Source organism: Pangasianodon hypophthalmus, chromosome 29 (assembly GCF_027358585.1).
Source record: "Pangasianodon hypophthalmus isolate fPanHyp1 chromosome 29, fPanHyp1.pri, whole genome shotgun sequence".
Taxonomy (NCBI): domain Eukaryota; kingdom Metazoa; phylum Chordata; class Actinopteri; order Siluriformes; family Pangasiidae; genus Pangasianodon; species Pangasianodon hypophthalmus.
This window is the reverse complement of record NC_069738.1, coordinates 12281344-12303445: the sequence shown is the minus strand read 5'-3', so window position 1 is coordinate 12303445 and position 22102 is coordinate 12281344. Positions and strand designations below refer to the sequence as shown.

The 22102-nt window shown below is 38.8% G+C and overlaps 4 protein-coding genes and 3 non-coding genes across 10 annotated transcripts; 4 read left to right on the top strand and 3 right to left on the bottom strand.

Moving 5' to 3' along the window:
• Nucleotides 1-1467: 1467 nt before the first annotated feature.
• Nucleotides 1468-2893, bottom strand: LOC128316990 (apolipoprotein A-I-like). Its single transcript, XM_026942377.3, has 4 exons — nt 2811-2893; nt 2633-2687; nt 2392-2542; nt 1468-2257 (listed from the first exon to the last, which is right to left on the bottom strand). Exons 2-4 carry the CDS (start codon nt 2667-2669, stop codon nt 1711-1713), a joined length of 735 nt encoding a protein of 244 aa, XP_026798178.3. The 5' UTR covers nt 2670-2687; nt 2811-2893; the 3' UTR covers nt 1468-1710.
• Nucleotides 2894-3394: 501 nt separating this feature from the next.
• LOC113543858 (apolipoprotein A-I) lies at nt 3395-14956 on the top strand. Of its 3 annotated transcripts, none has more exons than XM_053231225.1 (4): nt 3395-3443; nt 13410-13473; nt 13551-13701; nt 13800-14956. In XM_053231225.1, the coding sequence occupies exons 2-4, from the start codon at nt 13434-13436 to the stop codon at nt 14308-14310; spliced, it is 702 nt and encodes a 233-aa protein (XP_053087200.1). In that variant the 5' UTR covers nt 3395-3443; nt 13410-13433; the 3' UTR covers nt 14311-14956. The 3 variants fall into 3 exon arrangements, with proteins under 3 accessions (XP_053087200.1, XP_026798161.3, XP_026798162.3); XM_026942360.3 differs by lacking the exon at nt 3395-3443 and adding an exon at nt 13241-13321; XM_026942361.3 differs by lacking the exon at nt 3395-3443 and adding an exon at nt 13251-13316.
• Nucleotides 4211-4298, top strand: trnay-gua (transfer RNA tyrosine (anticodon GUA)). Its single transcript is given in 2 exon segments — nt 4211-4247; nt 4263-4298. It is a non-coding gene; the product is annotated as a tRNA-Tyr (tRNA).
• Nucleotides 4386-4457, bottom strand: trnae-cuc (transfer RNA glutamic acid (anticodon CUC)). Its single transcript has one exon. It is a non-coding gene; the product is annotated as a tRNA-Glu (tRNA).
• On the top strand, nt 4828-4915 carry trnay-gua (transfer RNA tyrosine (anticodon GUA)). Its single transcript is given in 2 exon segments — nt 4828-4864; nt 4880-4915. It is a non-coding gene; the product is annotated as a tRNA-Tyr (tRNA).
• LOC113543868 (apolipoprotein A-I) lies at nt 8734-10167 on the bottom strand. The gene is made up of 4 exons (XM_053231224.1): nt 10077-10167; nt 9899-9953; nt 9658-9808; nt 8734-9523 (listed from the first exon to the last, which is right to left on the bottom strand). Exons 2-4 carry the CDS (start codon nt 9933-9935, stop codon nt 8977-8979), a joined length of 735 nt encoding a protein of 244 aa, XP_053087199.1. The 5' UTR covers nt 9936-9953; nt 10077-10167; the 3' UTR covers nt 8734-8976.
• A 4594-nt stretch (nt 14957-19550) lies between the features above and the next one.
• apoea (apolipoprotein Ea) lies at nt 19551-21763 on the top strand. 2 transcript variants are annotated; one of them, XM_026942107.3, is made up of 5 exons: nt 19551-19639; nt 19725-19789; nt 20052-20202; nt 20359-20646; nt 20968-21763. In XM_026942107.3, exons 2-5 carry the CDS (start codon nt 19747-19749, stop codon nt 21242-21244), a joined length of 759 nt encoding a protein of 252 aa, XP_026797908.2. In that variant the 5' UTR covers nt 19551-19639; nt 19725-19746; the 3' UTR covers nt 21245-21763. The 2 variants fall into 2 exon arrangements, with proteins under 2 accessions (XP_026797908.2, XP_053087198.1); XM_053231223.1 differs by lacking the exon at nt 19551-19639 and having other exon boundaries at nt 19646-19789.
• Nucleotides 21764-22102: the final 339 nt, after the last annotated feature.

Below are 22102 nucleotides of genomic sequence, written 5' to 3'. Positions count from 1 at the left end.
TTTCTTCAAACTGATACTACCAGAAGCAATCAAACTTCTTCTAAAAATAATCAGTTCTTCCCTTAGCACTGGCTATGTACCTAAATCCTTCAAACTAGCAGTTGTCACTGTATTCCCCACTAAACTGATCACCAAGCTCAATGACCCGGGCATCAGCACCTCCATATGCAGTTGGATTCTGGACCAGTAGACCTCAGTCTTTTAGGTTGGGCAATCACATGTCCTCATCTTGAACACTGGTGTCCCACAGGGTTGTGTGCTGAGTCTGCTGCTCTACTCCATGACAGTGTGCCTCTGAATAACTCCAACATCATCATCAAGTATGCATAATACCATGGTGGTAGGACTCAATAACAACAATGATGAGTTGGCCTACAGGGAGGAGATCCAAAGCCTACCAGCATAGTGTTCTGCCAACAACCTCACCCTCAAAGCTGAGGTAACCCAGATATTAACAAGCTTCTATCAATGCACCATTGACAGCATCCTGACCAACTCTGTCACAGTGTGGAACAGCAGCTCCATGGTGTCTGAAAAAAGGTCCTGCAAAGGGTAGTGAAAACCACCCAACACATCATTGGTGCCCAATTCCCAACCAGTGAACAATTTCACCACAGTAGATGTCTGCGTAGAGCACGCAACATCATCAGGGACTCCTCCCATCCCCAGTTAAAAACTGTTCAGCCTCTTTCTATCCAGGAAGAGATACAGGAACATTCACACCAAAACCAGCAGGCTCAGGGCCAGCTTCCCCACAACCATTACCCTGTTGAACTCTACACTACACCATTAGGGCAGTGATGTTTTACTGCCTGTAATCATCCTGCAGCTCTATTCTATACTGTATATTCTGTATTATAAGGACTCTGGCAGCTGCATTCTGGACTAATTGGACTTGTTTATACCCTTACTGGAACGTCCAGACAGCTAGGTGTTACAAAGGTTTTGACTAGAGATAACAAAAACATGAGCTAGTTTTTCTGCAACATGTAGTGACATTATATTTCTTATCTTAATGGTATTTCTGAGGTGAAAAAAGCTTATATAGTAATATCTACATGAGCTTCAAATGAGAGACTGGAATCAATCACATTCAGCATCCAGTGTCTAATGTCCTAAACTTCATTAAACTTTATTTTTATGTCTCATCTGGCTTAGCTGAAAATTACAGAGTACTGTGAAAAAGTCTCGGGAACATGTAAAGAAATTCTCTTAAGTAAAGATGCCTTCAAAAGTAATGAAATGAATCAATGTTGTAATCATTGAAAATGTGATCTCTGAAAGCAGATAGTGATATACTGAAAATGCCCATATAGGGTTTTAAGGATTTATCATACTGTTCTATTCCACTGAAATAAAAAAGAAAATCTTTTACTTTCGTTTTATTTACTAATGTAAGATAAATGTTAGTGGCAATGCCCTGGACCTCTGTTTGTCTTGTGGTTTGTATCTGATCAGAATTGTAAGTTTCAGTTTGGTGTTTAATTCTTTATACAGTATGTTTGTGGAAAAAAATCATTACAATACAGTACAATGACTGATTAGTGTCCACATTAGCACCTGGTTATGAATAACAGATGTATGCTTTTATTATGTTCTGTTTCACCTTGAAGTCACTTTAGATAATAGCATCTTACAAACTAACAAACGTAAATGTAAATGACACACTATAAGTCCTTTTGATGCAAAAGTAAGAGTCACATGTCTGATTTAATGGCTGATCTTTTCAAAAGCCTCCCAGAGAGCAGTGAGTTGGGCCTTCAGGTCTTGAGCATAAGGGTCCAACTTCTGCTGCATTTCCTGGCTGCTCTGGATGAACTGGCTTTGGAAACTTTGGAAGAATGGGGACATGTTGTTCTGGAAGTCCTGCAGGTGCTGCTCCAGTTTCTGCTTCAGCTCTTCTGCTTGGGGTTCCATCTTGGCCTTGAGCTCACTCATGCTCTTCTCCAGACTCATCCTCAGCTCCTCACTCTTCTGGAGCAAAGCAGCCCTCAGAGCTTCAGAGTGCAGTGTGTCTGTGTAGGGAGTCACTTCCTTCTGCCACTGTTCCACCTGCTGCTGGATATCCGATGTCAGCTCCTCAATGTACGGCTCCAGCTGACTCTTCACAGAGCTTATGTCCTGCTGAAGACGCGCCTTCAGCTGCCCGGCCTCCTGGGACATCTTAGCCAGCAGCTCCTGTGTCAGAGGAGTTACCTGGTCTGGAATGGCCACTGCATACTTGCTGATGGCATCTGCACTCTCAGAGATCTTAGCACTGAGATGAAAGAGAGTTGAAATAATTCAGTAATTCAAAAAATAAGTTCATCCTGCTAAGAAAAAAATCATATCTACTGCTGAATGGATGAATACAGCGATTGAATAATGCAAGTCGTTATTGTTTTTGCTCACTTGATTTCTTGTCCCATTTCAGACTCCTTGATCTTCTGCAGAATGTCTTCAGTTGTTTGAGTTGCTTTGGCCACATAATCCCAGAATGCATCTTTCGCCATTTCCATACTCAGTTTGGCCTGGTCCTGCCAGATCACATTGGCTTGGCAGCCTTTTAAATAAATAAAAATGAATAAATATTGATTGAACTGTTTAATTAGTAATTATTTTCCTCAACCAGAATAAAGGTAAAAATACTCACCAATAAAAACAAGGGCAAAAACTATAAAGCTCTTCATGTCTATATCTCAGGATTTCTGTAAAATGGAAAAAAGAACATTTAATGTCTACGTGACATTTATATATAGTCTAGATGCTCAGTTTCTCTGAATGTGCACACAAGATCTTATTTAAAAAATATTGTAATTATCCCCTCTTACCTCTTAGATGTCACTTTCCTCTGTGTGTCTCTCTGTGTGAGTTGAGCAGGTATCAGTGTTTTATATATGCAAGAGAACTGTGATGAAGAAAGCAAAGTCCAGAACTCACCTACGCTTACTAAGCTGTCAGTCGTGCCACATCACACACTCCAACACAACTGAACTGAACATAGCTCAAGTCCATGAGTCATCAGCTAGTTTCAAATATAATGTGCTCCAACAACAAATGGAAGTTGGTTACAAGGTCCCGCCTGGAAGCTGAAGAGGGCGAACACGTGCAGAAACTCGAGAACATGAATGCTCTGGGGGTGAATGAGTGTTTGGGTGGGTTGGGACACACACAGCTCCATATGATGACTGGGAGATCTCTCAAAGGGGCGGAACCTTGTAACCAACTGCCAATCACTGAAGCTCTTAATGAACATGACTGACATCTCAAACTTGTACCTATCAGCACCGCTCATTTTGTTTATTTATAGGTCTAGCTAGACGTCACTAGCTTCTTCAGTGACATTTAGCTAGCTAGTTAGCAGTTCAGTTGCTTTTCTTTTTTCTTTTTTTTTTTTGCCTGAGTTTGCAAAACTTCTTTGATGCTCTTGTTTCCCACGAAAAACAAGTCTGGGACACAATGTGGTAAGAAAAATGCATATATTTATGGTTGTTTGTTTGAAAAACAATTGGTTAGACTTGTGTGAGTTTCATTCTGATTGGATGACACGTTTTTATAATCGTTTTTGTTAAAATAAAGGCTAACAAGGTTACAAGGGTTTGAAACTGAGCTTTTCACCAGCCTGAAGATCTGAAGATAAATGGCTGTTTCTAACAGAGCATTTTCTTTATTTTTCCTTGCTTTTTTTCCTGACAGTAAACTAATTTCATAATAACGGACAACAGAATAGAGCTCTGACCATTAATACACCATCTTTATTTATTTAATTTTTTTTATCAAGCTATTGTAAACCATGGAACTGAGACCTTCATTGTTTGTTTTATCATAAAGTGGATTTTTAGGTTAAACAAGCTTGTGCAAGATGAATTTTCCATCGTGGGAAAAAGCTTTGACTTACAGTGACTCATATGAAAGTGTGTTAAATGGACTGTAGAGGGCGGTACACGTGCAGAAACTGGAGAACATGAATGAGGTTGGAAAGTGAATTCACTCTGGGGGTGAATGAGTGTTTGGGTGGGTTGGGACACACACAGCTCCGTATGACGACTGGGAGATCTCTCAAAGGGGCGGAACCTTGTAACCAACTGCCAATCACTGAAGATAACTCGCTAGTCTAGTGTTTCCTTAAATCACTTTTTTTTTTTTTTGCCACGTTGTTTGTAAAGGGCAGTATTGAAGAAAGAATTGTTAGGGTTTGCTAGCTGACTTAGCAAAGCGGTGCTTTTGCCTACCTTCGATAGCTCAGTTGGTAGAGCGGAGGACTGTAGGTACTTAAAATGGTTATCCTTAGGTCGCTGGTTCAAATCCGGCTCGAAGGACGGCTTTTACGTTGTTAGGACGTGACATGAGGGGAATTTTGCGTTTTCCCCGCCTGTTAGTTGGACAAGCAGGGGGAAAAAACTCATTTCCCTGACCGGGAATCGAACCCGGGCCGCGGCGGTGAGAGCGCCGAATCCTAGCCACTAGACCACCAGGGAGTCGCAGCAAACAGCCGCTCCTCTAGTGGCTGGGCGCAGCACCTCCGAGGCCCTCTAGTGGCTGGCCGCAGTACCTCCGAGGCTTGGAGTCCCGCCTGGAAGCTGAAGAGGGCGAACACGTGCAGAAACTCGAGAACATGAATGCTCTGGGGGTGAATGAGTGTTTGGGTGGGTTGGGACACACACAGCTCCATATGATGACTGGGAGATCTCTCAAAGGGGCGGAACCTTGTAACCAACTGCCAATCACTGAAGATAACTCGCTAGTCTAGTGTTTCCTTAAATCACTTTGCCACGTTGTTTGTAAAGGGCTGTATTGAAGAATTGTTAGGGTTTGCTAGCTGACTTAGCAAAGCGGTGCGTTTGCCTACCTTCGATAGCTCAGTTGGTAGAGCGGAGGACTGTAGGTACTTAAAATGGTTATCCTTAGGTCGCTGGTTCGAATCCGGCTCGAAGGACGGCTTTTACGTTGTTAGGACGTGACATGAGGGGAATTTTGCGTTTTCCCCGCCTGTTAGTTGGACAAGCAGGGGGAAAAAACTCATTTCCCTGACCGGGAATCGAACCCGGGCCGCGGCGGTGAGAGACACACACAGCTCCATATGATGACTGGGAGATCTCTCAAAGGGGCGGAACCTTGTAACCAGGTTGGAAAGTGAATTCACTCTGGGGGTGAATGAGTGTTTGGGTGGGTTGGGACACACACAGCTCCAAGACTCCGCTGTAATTTTACCTGCGGGTGTCGCTGTTGGACAGTGTTACTTTATAATGTTACGTTCCCCCTACTGTCTAGGGGATTGTGAGGGGAAGTGGCAAAGGAAAAAGCATAAAATTATAATAATAACAATAATAATAATAATAATAAAAACGGCAAGAACACACTTCAGTCCTCTGTCCCAGAGTGAAGATGACACCAATTCAGATATATACAAAAGTGGAGATTTATTTACAACAAAAAAGGACAATAAGTTTAACATAAGGAGATAGGGAGCAATGGCTCAGGAGAGAGCAAGGCCTAAAATAACAAACACAAGCAGTTCTCTAACTAGGTTAGGGAGCAGCACTAACTTACCTCAAACACCCAAAAGAAAAGAGAAATAAACAACATAAAACTTCCCTCAACTCCCTAACTGAACCAAAAACAGGGATGAAAGTAGTATCTAAATAAAAGGCACTCTCCCCCTACAGCTTCCCTTTTTACTCTCAGCAAAATACAAACAACAGAATTCAAAAGAATATATGATCTTGTGCTTATCTTAAATAAGCAGAACAAGAACAGGTACTACCTCCAGACACAGTTCACAACTGTAGCACTATTAGCCACTGCTAATTCACAACTCAAACTCAGGTTAGCAAGTATAATTCTGAAACCACTGAATTCAGTCTGGAGCAGGGGAGAAGTGTGTCTCTCTCTGCAGCATATACTGGACTACCACAATACACTCCAGTCTCAGTCTCAGGCACGCTCTCACAACGAGCTACAGGTGGTGGTGATGCTGCCTGTGAGAGAGCGAGAGAGACACTGCGCACAATCTGTAGCACGTAATACAACATATAAAACACATGCAAGTGCAAATAAATTAAAAAAAGAATAACTTACTTCCAGGGACGTAACAATAAAAACAAGCGACTTTTATACTTTTAATGTAATTTTTAGTAATATTTGCGTCGTTTTATTTTTGCAATATCGATTATTCATTCAACATTTTTCAGTTGTAAAAAATGAAATCATTATTTTTTGTTTTTACTGGCCACCAGCTGGTGAGAAACAGTAATTAACCAATCAGGATCTTGAATTTTTTTCCCGTTTCAGTTTAAAAGGCAAATTATACTATGAGCTCTAGCACCTGGCCATTGAACTGCTTATCAATTGTCCAATTACTTTTGAGCCTGGGAAAATGGACATACTATGTAAAAAATGGCTGTAATTCCTAAACGATTAATGCAATATTTTTGCTAAACCCCTTGAATTAAAAGTGAAAATCTACACTTCAATCACATCTTGATTGCTTCATTTCAAATCTGTTTTGGTGGTGTACAGAAGCAAAACTATGAAAATTGTGTCACGGTCCAAATACTTATGGACCTAACTGTATGCTCGCTGCCACACTACCACATCAAACATACATTCACTTCAGCTACCAAACATACTTTTGTCAATAATCTCCCAGAGTTATCAACTATGATTGGATCACCATCTGACCCCACAGAACTTGATCAGGCGACTGAATGCTTCGAGTCAATGTTCCTCTATACCCTAGATAATGTAGCTCCACTTAAAATAAAAATAATTATAGAGAAAAAATTAGCACCCTGTTATAACGATCACACATGCACCTCAAAACAGACCACTTGAAAATTAGAACATAAATGGCATCAAACTAAATTGGTAGTATTCCAAATAGCATGGAAGGAGAGCCTCCCTCAGCTATAGAAAAGCTCTTAGTACTGCTAGATCAACGTATCTCTCCACCCTAATAGAAGATAACAAAATATATTCTAGATTCTTATTTAATATTGTAGCAAATTTAACTAGAAATAAGACCACCAAAGAAACATGCACACCATCAATATGACATAGTGATGACTTCATGAATTTATCAATGAGAAAATTGAAAATATCAGACAAAAATTCAGACTACTAATTTAAAGCCGGACAGTTTGTTAACTAAGCATGTAGATAACAATATAACCATATCAGATCAGCAAATAGAATATTTTACTCCCCTTCGAGAGACCAAAACAATTTCACTAATTTCCTCATCAAAATCGTCAACTTTATCCGTGTACTAGATCCTTTACCTACACGTTTCTTCAAACTGATACTACCAGAAGCAATCAAACTTCTTCTAAAAATAATCAGTTCTTCCCTTAGCACTGGCTATGTACCTAAATCCTTCAAACTAGCAGTTGTCACTGTATTCCCCACTAAACTGATCACCAAGCTCAATGACCCGGGCATCAGCACCTCCATATGCAGTTGGATTCTGGACCAGTAGACCTCAGTCTTTTAGGTTGGGCAATCACATGTCCTCATCTTGAACACTGGTGTCCCACAGGGTTGTGTGCTGAGTCTGCTGCTCTACTCCATGACAGTGTGCCTCTGAATAACTCCAACATCATCATCAAGTATGCATAATACCATGGTGGTAGGACTCAATAACAACAATGATGAGTTGGCCTACAGGGAGGAGATCCAAAGCCTACCAGCATAGTGTTCTGCCAACAACCTCACCCTCAAAGCTGAGGTAACCCAGATATTAACAAGCTTCTATCAATGCACCATTGACAGCATCCTGACCAACTCTGTCACAGTGTGGAACAGCAGCTCCATGGTGTCTGAAAAAAGGTCCTGCAAAGGGTAGTGAAAACCACCCAACACATCATTGGTGCCCAATTCCCAACCAGTGAACAATTTCACCACAGTAGATGTCTGCGTAGAGCACGCAACATCATCAGGGACTCCTCCCATCCCCAGTTAAAAACTGTTCAGCCTCTTTCTATCCAGGAAGAGATACAGGAACATTCACACCAAAACCAGCAGGCTCAGGGCCAGCTTCCCCACAACCATTACCCTGTTGAACTCTACACTACACCATTAGGGCAGTGATGTTTTACTGCCTGTAATCATCCTGCAGCTCTATTCTATACTGTATATTCTGTATTATAAGGACTCTGGCAGCTGCATTCTGGACTAATTGGACTTGTTTATACCCTTACTGGAACGTCCAGACAGCTAGGTGTTACAAAGGTTTTGACTAGAGATAACAAAAACATGAGCTAGTTTTTCTGCAACATGTAGTGACATTATATTTCTTATCTTAATGGTATTTCTGAGGTGAAAAAAGCTTATATAGTAATATCTACATGAGCTTCAAATGAGAGACTGGAATCAATCACATTCAGCATCCAGTGTCTAATGTCCTAAACTTCATTAAACTTTATTTTTATGTCTCATCTGGCTTAGCTGAAAATTACAGAGTACTGTGAAAAAGTCTCGGGAACATGTAAAGAAATTCTCTTAAGTAAAGATGCCTTCAAAAGTAATGAAATGAATCAATGTTGTAATCATTGAAAATGTGATCTCTGAAAGCAGATAGTGATATACTGAAAATGCCCATATAGGGTTTTAAGGATTTATCATACTGTTCTATTCCACTGAAATAAAAAAGAAAATCTTTTACTTTCGTTTTATTTACTAATGTAAGATAAATGTTAGTGGCAATGCCCTGGACCTCTGTTTGTCTTGTGGTTTGTATCTGATCAGAATTGTAAGTTTCAGTTTGGTGTTTAATTCTTTATACAGTATGTTTGTGGAAAAAAATCATTACAATACAGTACAATGACTGATTAGTGTCCACATTAGCACCTGGTTATGAATAACAGATGTATGCTTTTATTATGTTCTGTTTCACCTTGAAGTCACTTTAGATAATAGCATCTTACAAACTAACAAACGTAAATGTAAATGACACACTATAAGTCCTTTTGATGCAAAAGTAAGAGTCACATGTCTGATTTAATGGCTGATCTTTTCAAAAGCCTCCCAGAGAGCAGTGAGTTGGGCCTTCAGGTCTTGAGCATAAGGGTCCAACTTCTGCTGCATTTCCTGGCTGCTCTGGATGAACTGGCTTTGGAAACTTTGGAAGAATGGGGACATGTTGTTCTGGAAGTCCTGCAGGTGCTGCTCCAGTTTCTGCTTCAGCTCTTCTGCTTGGGGTTCCATCTTGGCCTTGAGCTCACTCATGCTCTTCTCCAGACTCATCCTCAGCTCCTCACTCTTCTGGAGCAAAGCAGCCCTCAGAGCTTCAGAGTGCAGTGTGTCTGTGTAGGGAGTCACTTCCTTCTGCCACTGTTCCACCTGCTGCTGGATATCCGATGTCAGCTCCTCAATGTACGGCTCCAGCTGACTCTTCACAGAGCTTATGTCCTGCTGAAGACGCGCCTTCAGCTGCCCGGCCTCCTGGGACATCTTAGCCAGCAGCTCCTGTGTCAGAGGAGTTACCTGGTCTGGAATGGCCACTGCATACTTGCTGATGGCATCTGCACTCTCAGAGATCTTAGCACTGAGATGAAAGAGAGTTGAAATAATTCAGTAATTCAAAAAATAAGTTCATCCTGCTAAGAAAAAAATCATATCTACTGCTGAATGGATGAATACAGCGATTGAATAATGCAAGTCGTTATTGTTTTTGCTCACTTGATTTCTTGTCCCATTTCAGACTCCTTGATCTTCTGCAGAATGTCTTCAGTTGTTTGAGTTGCTTTGGCCACATAATCCCAGAATGCATCTTTCGCCATTTCCATACTCAGTTTGGCCTGGTCCTGCCAGATCACATTGGCTTGGCAGCCTTTTAAATAAATAAAAATGAATAAATATTGATTGAACTGTTTAATTAGTAATTATTTTCCTCAACCAGAATAAAGGTAAAAATACTCACCAATAAAAACAAGGGCAAAAACTATAAAGCTCTTCATGTCTATATCTCAGGATTTCTGTAAAATGGAAAAAAGAACATTTAATGTCTACGTGACATTTATATATAGTCTAGATGCTCAGTTTCTCTGAATGTGCACACAAGATCTTATTTAAAAAATATTGTAATTATCCCCTCTTACCTCTTAGATGTCACTTTCCTCTGTGTGTCTCTCTGTGTGAGTTGAGCAGGTATCAGTGTTTTATATATGCAAGAGAACTGTGATGAAGAAAGCAAAGTCCAGAACTCACCTACGCTTACTAAGCTGTCAGTCGTGCCACATCACACACTCCAACACAACTGAACTGAACATAGCTCAAGTCCATGAGTCATCAGCTAGTTTCAAATATAATGTGCTCCAACAACAAATGTGACTGCAGTTTCACACCTTTCACATTAGTACATTAGCACATTAGCACATTAGAAGTCGTGGCCTAATGGTTAGAGGCTCGGCCTTACAACCTGAAGGTTGTGGGTTCGAGTCTCAGGTCCGGCAGGGATTGTAAGTGACCAGCGCTCTCTCCCACCCTCAATACCACGACTGAGGTGAGACCCTTGAGCAAGGCACCAAACCCCCAACTGCTCCCTGGGCGCCGCAGCAAAAAAAGGCTGCCCACTGCTCCGAGTGTGTGTTCACTACTGTGTGTGTGCACTTGGATGGGTTAAATGCAGAGCACAAATTCCTAGTATGGGTCACCATACTTGGCCACAAGTCACTTCACTTCACTTCACTGCCACTTTAATGAGAAAATATCAGTACTGACATTTAATTCACACTCAAAAATTGCCCACAGATGTTTTATTTATTAATTTTATACTTTAATAACTTTAATTTATAGTAAAGGTATTTATCAGGTAAAATTGCTGGAGGTAAATACTTTTAGGAACATAGATATATAGTGAATGCCAAGCATTTACATGTAAGAACAAGAAGAATAAAAACATTCCTTTGCAGGTAAAAAAGTATAAAAGCTCAGCATGTCAAAACTTGTGTATAGAAGCATAAAATGTGGTGTATACCTGTAGATGGTATCAAGAGGCGCGAATTATGTTTTCCATGCCACTTACCATATATTTCACAAAGTTGGCCATTTTGAAATCGTCTTTAAAGTAATTACTCTATTATAATCCTCATTTATTTGGAATACGACATATATTCTATACTGTACAAAACTGGTAGATTTTAAATACTAGTAAAGCCCAACACATCACACCGGATCATATCATAGCTACATGATAATCAGTTCATTGTTATCGTGATCTTTGATATCTGTCCTTGGACTGATGATGTCATTGCTGACAGCCTTGTAAATGGTTTAGTCCAATAATAAATAACAGGAAAAAAGTTCATTATAGTGCAACATTTATGAGAGTTGGGGTCCTGGAATAAATATTCACTTTCACTGAATAACTAGAAAAAGCAGTTAGTGGAGATAAATATATGATCTCATGTAGTTTATGTGAGATTCTGTAGTGTATGAAAATACTTCAGTCTAGTACTATCAATAGCAGAACTGAGACAAGATTTACCCAGTCAGATACCTAATACGGATTACAAAAATCTTTAGGTAAAGAGCTAAGGTTAGTCCTTAAGTTGATATGTTAATTGTTGGCCTATCAGTAGTGATGCTGTTTCAGTACACAAAATGCTTACGCCACGGGAATGTGGAACGGATGATAACCCATGCCATGCTGTTCAGCGAAATCAGGTTTTGTACTGATGGTACTGTGTGAGTAAAACCATATTATACAGTATATTCTGTACAGTGTTTTATTTTATATATATATATATATATATATAACAGCGGTATTGCATTCTCGATTCTGATTGGTCAAAAGGAGTTGATTTATATACATATATTTTATAAAAGCAGCTCTAACAGTAGCTACAAGAATTATATTATTGTGCTCAGTGAAATAAATTATTGTTTCTTTGGTAAGATTACACAGTAATGTGTATGGAGGGCTTTGATGTTTCTCAGTTGTCTTTGTCTTATTAACTTCATGACAGAGAGAAAAAAGGGAACACCTTTACATAAGGTAAGTGATAACAGGAACTAACTTGTCTCATAAATATCTTTGGTGTACAAGGAATATAACACTTCAGGATGTGTTGTCATTGGAATGTCATTCTGTTTTGTTTTTTTTTTATTGGCTTATCAAAGATTATAATAACCAGATTCAAAACCATTAATATAAAGAAAGATTATCCTTTTTTTTTTTTTCTTCTCAGGAGTGAGCTATTGCCGTTTTGGCTTCAAGGAGACATAGGGAATTCAAAAAGGATTCTTTTTTTATTTGCTTTAAAGCCATCTGGGAAGATATGAAGTCTACATAATTTAGGATAGACAGGAATATTCTTGTCAATAATCAGTGAGATTAAGTGAATTAGCCTAAATCCTTAATCTAGATTCAGAATAATCCAGGATACACGATGCATCAGTGTACCCTGTTCCTGTTTACACTTAATGCAAGTATCTGGTATCTGGAATCTGTTACTTAATCTGTTTCAGAGTGGTGACAGTAACTCTGCTTCATGTCATGTTTTATCTCGTTATTATAAGATAATCGGCTTCTTAAGCTTGAAGCTTGTAATCATTCATGTATTGTATTCTGACTGCTCTGTGATGTGTATATAACACTCCCGAGGCTTTTTTGGTTCTTCCTACAATGAGAACTTGTGTGTGTGGTCACTTGATGGAATCTGGTCTAAAATACAGGCTGTCCAAAAACCGTTATAAGCTTTATCTAATATAAAATGTCATGAGATGTAGAAATACTGGCATTGTGCCATTTTACAGAGAAACACATTAAGTTTTTATAAATACCACGTTTTGACCGTTTTTCTCATCTTCTTTTCATAATATGAAGGCAAGAATCACAGCTGCTACTGAAAGCACTGATGTGGACACGTTGCAGCATACAGTATTATTGCCTGGATGTTTTCTGAATCATTAATAGCGTTCATATTGAATTTTGCAACTTTGATACTTTTTTAAAAAAAATTGCGTTTTGTGAGTAAATTTCCTTGATTGATAATTCTATATGCCTCAGTAAAGTATCAAAGATAGATAGATGATTACTGTATTGATATCTGAAGGAAAGGACCCTGAATTTCAAAACTGCAATAAAAATTGTTGTTGGCACTTATTATATACATAGTTGATGAACTATATACCAATCAATGGAATCCATAATAGTTGAGTTGTTTTGGAGTGTGTGATGTGGCATAACTGACAGCACAGTTAGTGGTGACAGCAGGGAGCAGAGTTTTGGACTTTGCCTTATTCATCATAGATCTTTACAGTGTATATATAGTGACCTGATTGCTAGAGAACACACACTCACAGGAGGAGAGATAGAGACAACCAGTACCTAAGAAGTGAGGTATTAAGAGCTTAAGTATATGAATATAGAAATATATATGTAGATATACCCAGTGTAGGACTTACACTTGATTGTCTTTATTTTTCAGTATTCTTGGGACATCCATCCGGACATGAAGATCCTTGTAGTTATTGCTGTTGCTGTTTTTACTGGTGAGTGTTTTTTGTTGTTCACTACACAGCCAAAGAGATACAAGATAGCAAGCTAACGTTTTGTTTTTTGTCAAAAGGCTGCCAAGCCAGTGTTATACGGCAAGATGAGGCCAAACCTAGTATAGAGATGGTAAAAGATGCATTCTGGGATTATGTGTCCAAGGCAACACTGACAACTGAAGAAATCCTGCAGAAGATTAAGGAGTCTGAAATGGGGCAAGAAGTCAAGTGTGTGTCATAACAGAATTCAAATAACAAAATCACACTTGATTTGTATGATGCATTTTTCAGAGTAGCACAGTAGAAATATATATTTCTCTGTTTAGCACTAGGATCTCTGAGAGTGGAGATGCCATCAACCAGTATGCTGTGGCCGTTAGTGGTCAGGTGACTCCTCTGACTCAGGAGCTGCTGGCTAAGATGTCCCAGGAGGCTGAGCAGCTGAAGGCACGTCTACAGCAGGACATTAGCTCTGTCAAGACCCAGCTGGAACCGTACATTGAGGAGCTGACGTCAGATATCCAGCAGCAGGTGGAACAGTGGAAGAAGGACATGGCTCCCTATACAGATGCTCAGCAATCTGAGGCTCTAAGAGCCGCTCTGCTCCAGAAGAACGAAGAGCTGAAAATGAGTCTGGAGAAGAGTATGAGTGAGCTTCAGGCCAAGCTGGGACCCCAAGCAGATGAGCTGGACAAACATCTGCAGGACTTCCAGAAGAACATAGCTCTGTTTGTTCAGAACAGTGAGAAGGTGCCCCAGACATTGGATCCGTATGCCCAAGACCTGAAGGCCCAACTCACTGCGCTGTGGGAATCATTTACCAAAAACATCCAGTAATCAGACTTGATCTGATGTTTTCATATTTACAATCTTGCAGTGGAGTAACAGAGAACTTTTAAATGGCGTAAATGACTGTTGATTCTAGTAGCTTTTCCTTTTTTATTTTCTTTTTATAATTTATGTTTGTATTCAAGGACAATGCAATAAAATATACTATTTCAGAAGAAAAAACATTATTCCTATAAATTTTCTTGGAAAAGGTCTTAAGAATACAAGACAAAAGGTACAAATAAGCAGAACCAATAATACTGCACTCAAACCTTATTGAGGCGTCCCATTCTGGAAAAGGACAAAGGCCATTGGAAAATTTTGACTTGAATTAATTTATCCCTGTTTGAAAGAGGTTTTTACTTGTTTTTCTGAACAAGTAATATACCAAACTGCATTACAGCCACATAACAAAGGATAGGTTTCATGAGAATTATCAAGAAGTCATCTCAGAGTAGCTTTATATAAGATCATAGTCCTTCCTACTGTTCATGTTTAACAGCACCTGCTAAGCATCACAAATTCCTTAATACATAAATTCCTTAATAAAAAGTTATTAATACTATACCTACAGTACATATCACATAGTATTTTACTGTACTATTGTATACTGTATAATATGTATAATAAATCTAGTCTTGGTTCTTACACAATATCTGGAATTGACAATGGTACCTACTTTATCATGCCTCTGTGGTTACTTGATTCAGTAAGAAGTATATAACTGACTTCAGATTCTCACATGACTCAAATTCATATTGACACTGATAAGATGAGTAAAGGAAATGTGCAGGCAAACCTAGACAAACTGATGTATGTCTTCTAGTCTCTGATATGGAGATTATTGTAGGGGACAAAGCAAAGAAGACTTTGGAGTGTTTTTTTTTCTGAAAGTGTATAGAATAAACATTACACAATATTTAAAAATTTCCACTCAGAAAAAAAGGTGATACTACTTGCCACTACTTGCCTAGATGCCATTACATAGGTAGAAAATGTTACATAGCTTTCCTACTACAGCCTACACTTTTTTGTTTTTCCATAAGTAGATTGGGGTACAATTGTACAGATAGGTTTCTCCCTTTTCACTTCTGGGGGTAAACAGAATTTACAATGCTATAACTTATAGCTGACACACATGCAAAAGGATAAATATTTAATTTCAGGAATTTTTCAGAATTTCATATAGTAGAAAATATAAAAACTGATCGTGTGAAAGGTTTTCCAAGGCCACTACAAACACATACAGAGTATGTGCATTTCTTTCATTGCTCTCAGGCTCCAGAAAAGATTAATAATTTTGTCTTTGACCAGTTCCTATTTTGCTGGTCTATAAACAGTTTGCCAAAGTATCCCTCATAAATAAGATTCCAAGGTACTTAAACTCCTCCACAGAGATGTTACCAAAACCAAAACACCAGAGATTTCTGGCACTAACTCCTGAAGGAAGGGTATGTCCACTGGGTTCCACTCAAAAATAGCTCCAGTAGAGGTCATCATTCCCCTGCATTTTCTAAGCAGAGCTTGCATATGGTCATCTCCCTGTCCTGTGGTGTTTAAATGGAATGTCGTTGGAGCAACCCAAAAGTCTATTTCTATTGCGTCTCTAACTTCTCACATGCCTGGCCATTCGCTTGTGTGACTACTTTTTCCGTAGCCATACTGGCTCTATTATATCTCTAAACTGAATCAGGAGAGCCCCCAGCGAACAATACTTGGACGGTCTCCTTATTCCACTTGACATCTGCCCTCACCACTGGTGTCCACCAGCGCACCCTGGGGTTACAGCTGTGACGACACTGACACTCTTCTGGCTGCAGCTTTTGCAGCTGCTTCTATGATTGAGGACTTGAACAAGGTCCATGCAGACTCATTGTTCCCAACCAAACTTTGTACACGAAATGCCTTTGATAGATGTGAGATAAATTCGTCTCTCATCAGAGCTTCTTCCAGACAATCTCAAGCAACCTGGAAGGCTCTTTTGGGTTTATCAGATAACCCAGACGAATCTAATGCACCACCAAGTGGTAATCAGATGATATCTCTCCCCCCTCTTTACCTGAGTGTCCAAAATGAGTGGTCTCAAGTCTGAGGATGCAATCAAAAAATTGATCATTGACCTTTGGCCCAAGGTGCTCTGGTACCAAGTACACTTCTGAGCAAGCCTGTGTTTGAACAAAGTGTTTGCTATTGACAATTTGTGGCTTGCACTGCCACATTTTACCACATTGAGTTCGGCTCCAGAAGGCTGTTTATCCCGAACCTTCCAAATATCTCTATTATTCCAAATATGAGCACTGAACTCCCCAGGAGCACCATGGAGTCAGTAGGAAGTACCCCCTCAAGCATCTTCTTTACCTTCTTCATGAAGGCTGAATACTCAACTGCAATTTGGTGCATATGCACAGACCTTTCCTTCATGAAAAAGCCAGACCTGAAATCTCATAGAGGCAATCATCTTGTCCACTGTGAAAAACTGTGGGGCATTCAGTCTGGGACTGGTGAGTATCCTGATTCCTGCCTGAGTACTATATCTGGTGGCAACTCCAGGGTAGGATGGATACCACCCTCAACTGAGGTTTAGTACCTGAGATCTTGCTCTATATCCAATCTCTGCCCTCAGATCTGTTCACCAGGTCACTTTCAAACAGAACTGCGTACTGGTTGGCGTTGTAGTTATTGTAGTCTTGTTCTGTCTTGTGCGTCCGCATGTTTGCACTTGTGCACTTTGTTTAATTTATGTAGTCCCCGTAGTTCTGTGTCATTCTGTGTTGTCTTATGTAGCACCTTGGTCCTGGAGAAACGTTGTTTCGTTTCACTATGTACTTGTATATGGCTGAAATGACAATAAACTCCACTTGACTTGACTTGACTTGACCAAGGGTGACCTTACTGGGAGCAATAAGTTCCTGGTGACATAGCTCTGAGGATTACCAAAGTACACAAGTACACAAAGTACACTTCACCACAGCAAGATCTTAATCCACAATGGGGACTAATTGTGTGTGTTTATTAATTTTTTTATAATCACTTTATTTCTTATGATTGTGCCAATAATTCTGGATTTGACTGCACATTAGCTTACATTAGATGAGTGTTTGGTGGCAGAAAATTTAAGTCAACATAACTTCAGCAGCAGAATGAAATTCCAAAAGGCATTGTGTTTTTCTGCAATTTTAGCTTCAAGTCAATAAACTGAGAGATGAACCTGTTTTTAATTAAATACTTCTTATTTAAAACATATAACATTTGATTCACTGTTTGAATCAGACTTTACATAAATGACATTAAACACTAAGCTCAAATCCAATTTCATTCCTAAATGTACATTTCTTTATTCAGTAGCATCCAAGCAGATTGAACAAAAAATAAACTATAATGTTTTCATATGGTAATTCACTAATAATGATCTCTTTTTCATTCATTCGTTTTCAGTAACCGCTTTATCCTGACTGCTGTGGTTTCAGAGCCCTGATGGGACACCAGGCAATCGCAAGACACCAGGCACACACATGCACACCTAGCAAAGAAAACCTGAGAACCCAGAGGCAACCCATGTGGACACATGGATGATATGCAAAAAGTAACATAGACAGTAACCTCAGGATCAAACCAGGGATCTAGGAGTGGTGAAGCTGCAATGCTTCCTGCTGTGCCACTGTAATGCCTCTATGCCATTATTTACTCACAGCTCCATGGTCCCAGCGTCCTGATGGCATTCCAAACAAATAAGACGAAATTCCTTTCCCTCACATCACAGTTCATTAAAGCACCAGTTAAATTGTAATATATCTGAACAGTGACAGACTCAGTACATTACACTTAAACTGTAATATATCTGTCACAATTTCACTGGTTTGCCTTCTGGGCAAATTCTCCTGCTGATGTCTACAGTTATGTTGACTCAAATTTTCTGCTGTACATGGCTCATCTAACTTAAACTAATATACAGTGTGTCCCAAAAGTATCCATACCTAGTGGATTATGTATGCCAGCACCACGTCGGTTGTGCCTGCATCAGTTTGGCAACAGTGTCGTGTATGATGTGCTCGCCATGTTTCCTGTTAAAGTCCATTGAACTTTGTGACAGCTTCCTGATCCAGCAATGATTTCAATACGTTCTTCTTTTTTCAAAGGCAATTTTAAATGGTATTTGGAAAAAAATATATAACATAAACTAAGTATGAATACTTTTGGGACACCCTGTAGAACAGAGTAGAATAGAATACATTTATTGTCACTGTACATGAACAATGAAATTGGGTTAGCATCTAATGTGCAGTCAAAAAAAACTGTGGTAAAAACAAACAAACAAATAAATAAATAAACACATGCAATTACATCTCCTTTGTGGATCGAGGTCCATTAGCTTTCTTACACCATATATTGAAAAAAATTCATATCTCTATCTTTAAGAACTGTCACACGATTTGATTTTTAACTGTCACCTGCACAGTTAAAAAAAATAGCCCAGACTTACTACAGAAATCACTTCATTTATAATGTTCCTGCCAAGCACAAGTATCCACATGAATAACCTTTTTCCCTCTGCTTTCCCCCTGCTGCAATTTATGATGGGATGAAATAGTAATGCTACATAGTAGGGAAAACATCTCCCATGTGATTTTGAGAAACACTGGTGATTCATGCAAATTATTTAACCCTTGTTAACTACAGAAATGGAAGGATCAGCTAAAATGAGCTAATCTTTTGTCTTTCACTGTGAGTTTGTTTCACAAATAGATGCATGAAATGTTTTAGAAGAACAGGAGAAGAAATGCCAAACCTCATAATTAACAGTCATCTATGATGATTTTGATAAAGCTTGGTCCATAGGTCAGAATGTGTTTATCTCTCTAATTATGTAAAAAAAAAAGTGTGTGTATAGGTTAGAAATGTACAAAGATGAAGGTCACATCAACCCTTAATTTGATTTGATTGAAACATGCTGACACACTTCAATTTTAAGAATTATTACTTCAATCATTCCACTGAATCCCTAGGTTTGGATATGCTTTGAGTTCATTCTTAGTGTTCACACACTTTTTTAAATCATTTTAGTAGTGGGAAAACATTTGTACCTGTATAAAAGTGTATATATTTTTATTTACGCACTTTTGACTTTTGGAACCACGCTGCTGCAACGTGGAATATGGCAATTAAAAATGATTAGCAGAGCATGTAGGTACAAGAACTTTGGCCAGAGGCAGCGTCTTTAACTACATCTGCATGTCTTTTGTGGCTCATGTGACTAGATCCAAGCTATATAAATTCCAGCCCATTCCAAAGGCTTGCTGCAGTGATTCGATCCACGGCCAAAGAACAAAAGTCACTAGTGGTAAAGGTCTTAGATAATCAATTTTTGTTTGACTCTCTTCATAGTCAGGTCGTTCTTGCTCTCAAGACTCTTGTGTTTTCTGCAGGTGTGCTGTCTGAGGAATAATCATGAAATTGGTTGCTGTAATCTTTGCCCTTTCAGTCATCTCAGGTAAGATTTTATGTAATAAATTAATACTTTATAACACTTAAATGTCATTAATAATCATTAGGGAATTAGCTCTCTAAAGTACACACTGTAGTCATGTAAAGTTTGATCAAGTGCTTTTATTTGTTGACCAGTTTCTTTATTGCTCATTTTTGTTGTTACACTGTAAATTTTAATTGCACTGTAACTATATCAATCTCATATGGGTTTCATTCATTAGAAAAAAAAAAACTGATGGTATAATCCTTCTGCTTTTACTTTTTAGGCTGCCAGGGAAGGTTCCTGTTTCAGGATGAACCTAAAACCCATTGGGAGGAGATGGTGGATAAGTTCTGGGAGTATGTAAACAGTGTGAGCTCCAAGGCTGAAGATATGAGGAAGAGCATACAGGCCACCCAACTTGGAAGAGAGCTTGAGTGAGTATAGCAAAGCTGTCAACAAACCACACACACACACACACAATTTATCACTTTGTTATTTACAAGGAAGTGAAAATTAGATCCTACATGCCAAATGTATATACCATGTATATACCTCTGACCTCAATGAAATCCTCTATTATCACACTCTAGCACACTGATCAGTGACAGCATGGCCGAGCTGCAGATGTACACTGATGATGTGAAGTCGAAGTTGGCACCCTACGCTGAGCAGACTGCTCAAAGAGTGCACGATGATCTTCAGCTGCTGTCAGATAAGCTACGTGTACATATGGAGGAGGCAAAGGATCGCATTACAGAATACAGCCAGGAGCTCCAGACCATGGTCGACCAGAACACAGATGAGGTCAAGAACAGAATCAATGCATACATCCGTAAACTGAAGAAACGCCTCAACAAGGACACGCAGGAGATCAAAAAGTGAGTTTTTTAAAACACAGATAATTATATAAGTCAATTACTATGATAGATTCGTTAAAATGAAATATTTAAATTAGTTATTGGTTTCACAAAAGCTAAAGCTGTGTAATTATTTAAACCTATGCATCTTCTAGTGAGGTATTTATGGTTGAGATCTCAAGTGAGCTCTTACATTGTGTAAAGGAATTTGGTGTCCTAACATTACAAACTTCTTAAAGTTTAAAGAATTGATGAGTGCTTGTTTGTTTATGCTTGTTAACAACAATTTAAATATTGAACCTCAGTGTCATAAAGTAATTTTCCTTCTGAATTGCTCTTAAGGAAAATAGAAACATACTTCGAGGAAGTCCAAGCTCGTGCTACTCAGCATGCGGATGACATGAATGAGCGCCTGATGTCTTACTTTGACGTAGTACGCCAAAATGCTGAGGACAAGTTTAACACCCTTAAAGATTTGCTGAATGACCAAGCTGAAAAAGTGATGGAGAAATGGGAGAAAATGAAAGAGCAGGCTGAGGAGATCAAAAGCAATCTGTACACCCCATTCCAGAAGAAAATGGAGGAGCTTAAAAACTGGTTTGAGCAATTCTTAAATTGAGGAGCTAGAGACCATCACTAAAAGGTTTAAACCACACACCTAAGACCTAACAAGCTGGAAATGTTGATAGAAAGTTGGCATTATGCTCAGGTTATGCAAAAAATACTTAGGCCTACCACTGTATTTTAGCAGAAATCTAATGGATGTTTATTGGAGCTGTTGTGACTGTTTATTCAGTACTAAAGTAAAATTATTAAATACTTCAAGAGCAGTTAAACCTTTTGGTTTGCTTATACCGCTTAAATCATTGGCCTCAGTATTGGTTCTACAGAAGAATGTCGATGACTTTCCAAAGAATCTCAGGTCTAAGCTGTGCTATAAAACTACAATATGACGCAAAGGGATAAAGCTACTATAACAAGTAATGGTGAGACCATAAAATGTTGTAAGCAAGTCACTGACAAGGTTGTTAATCTTGAAAATGTGTAGTAACATAAGTAATGATATGTTGTAAGCAGATAGTTATCAGTTTCATTTGCCAATTTTCAATAAAGTAAGAAACAATGCTGTGCAATATTATTTTTGATATTTTCCCTCCATGATATATTTTTAACTGAAAATGACTAAAAAAAATAAACCTTTTGAAATGCAGCAAATTGTGTCTCAATATAAACTGACATTTATAGGGATGTGTGAGTCAAATTATCAAAATTATCTTTTCATCTAGATGTTTCCCTTTTAAGAATCAATATGGATATACAAGTATTCATGTTATATGTTTATTTCTTTAACTAAATTTCAGCTTATGTTGAAAAAAAAATAATGGTGCAGAATAATAATTAATTAGGAATTAATTAATCATTTGCCAGAATGCTTCAAGGCTGCAAAAAAGCTTACTTGATTGAGCCAGGCATTATA

Coding starts and splice junctions, on each gene's coding strand:
- apoea (XM_026942107.3), top strand. CDS start 19,747: ATGAAATTGGTTGCTGTAATCTTTGCCCTTTCAGTCATCTCAG. Junction 20,203..20,358: donor CAACTTGGAAGAGAGCTTGA/GTGAGTATAGCA, acceptor ATCACACTCTAG/CACACTGATCAGTGACAGCA. Junction 20,647..20,967: donor GACACGCAGGAGATCAAAAA/GTGAGTTTTTTA, acceptor ATTGCTCTTAAG/GAAAATAGAAACATACTTCG.
- LOC113543858 (XM_053231225.1), top strand. CDS start 13,434: ATGAAGATCCTTGTAGTTATTGCTGTTGCTGTTTTTACTG. Junction 13,474..13,550: donor TGCTGTTGCTGTTTTTACTG/GTGAGTGTTTTT, acceptor TTTTGTCAAAAG/GCTGCCAAGCCAGTGTTATA. Junction 13,702..13,799: donor GAAATGGGGCAAGAAGTCAA/GTGTGTGTCATA, acceptor TTCTCTGTTTAG/CACTAGGATCTCTGAGAGTG.
- LOC113543868 (XM_053231224.1), bottom strand. CDS start 9,935: ATGAAGAGCTTTATAGTTTTTGCCCTTGTTTTTATTG. Junction 9,809..9,898: donor TTTTGCCCTTGTTTTTATTG/GTGAGTATTTTT, acceptor TTTATTTAAAAG/GCTGCCAAGCCAATGTGATC. Junction 9,524..9,657: donor GAAATGGGACAAGAAATCAA/GTGAGCAAAAAC, acceptor CTTTCATCTCAG/TGCTAAGATCTCTGAGAGTG.
- LOC128316990 (XM_026942377.3), bottom strand. CDS start 2,669: ATGAAGAGCTTTATAGTTTTTGCCCTTGTTTTTATTG. Junction 2,543..2,632: donor TTTTGCCCTTGTTTTTATTG/GTGAGTATTTTT, acceptor TTTATTTAAAAG/GCTGCCAAGCCAATGTGATC. Junction 2,258..2,391: donor GAAATGGGACAAGAAATCAA/GTGAGCAAAAAC, acceptor CTTTCATCTCAG/TGCTAAGATCTCTGAGAGTG.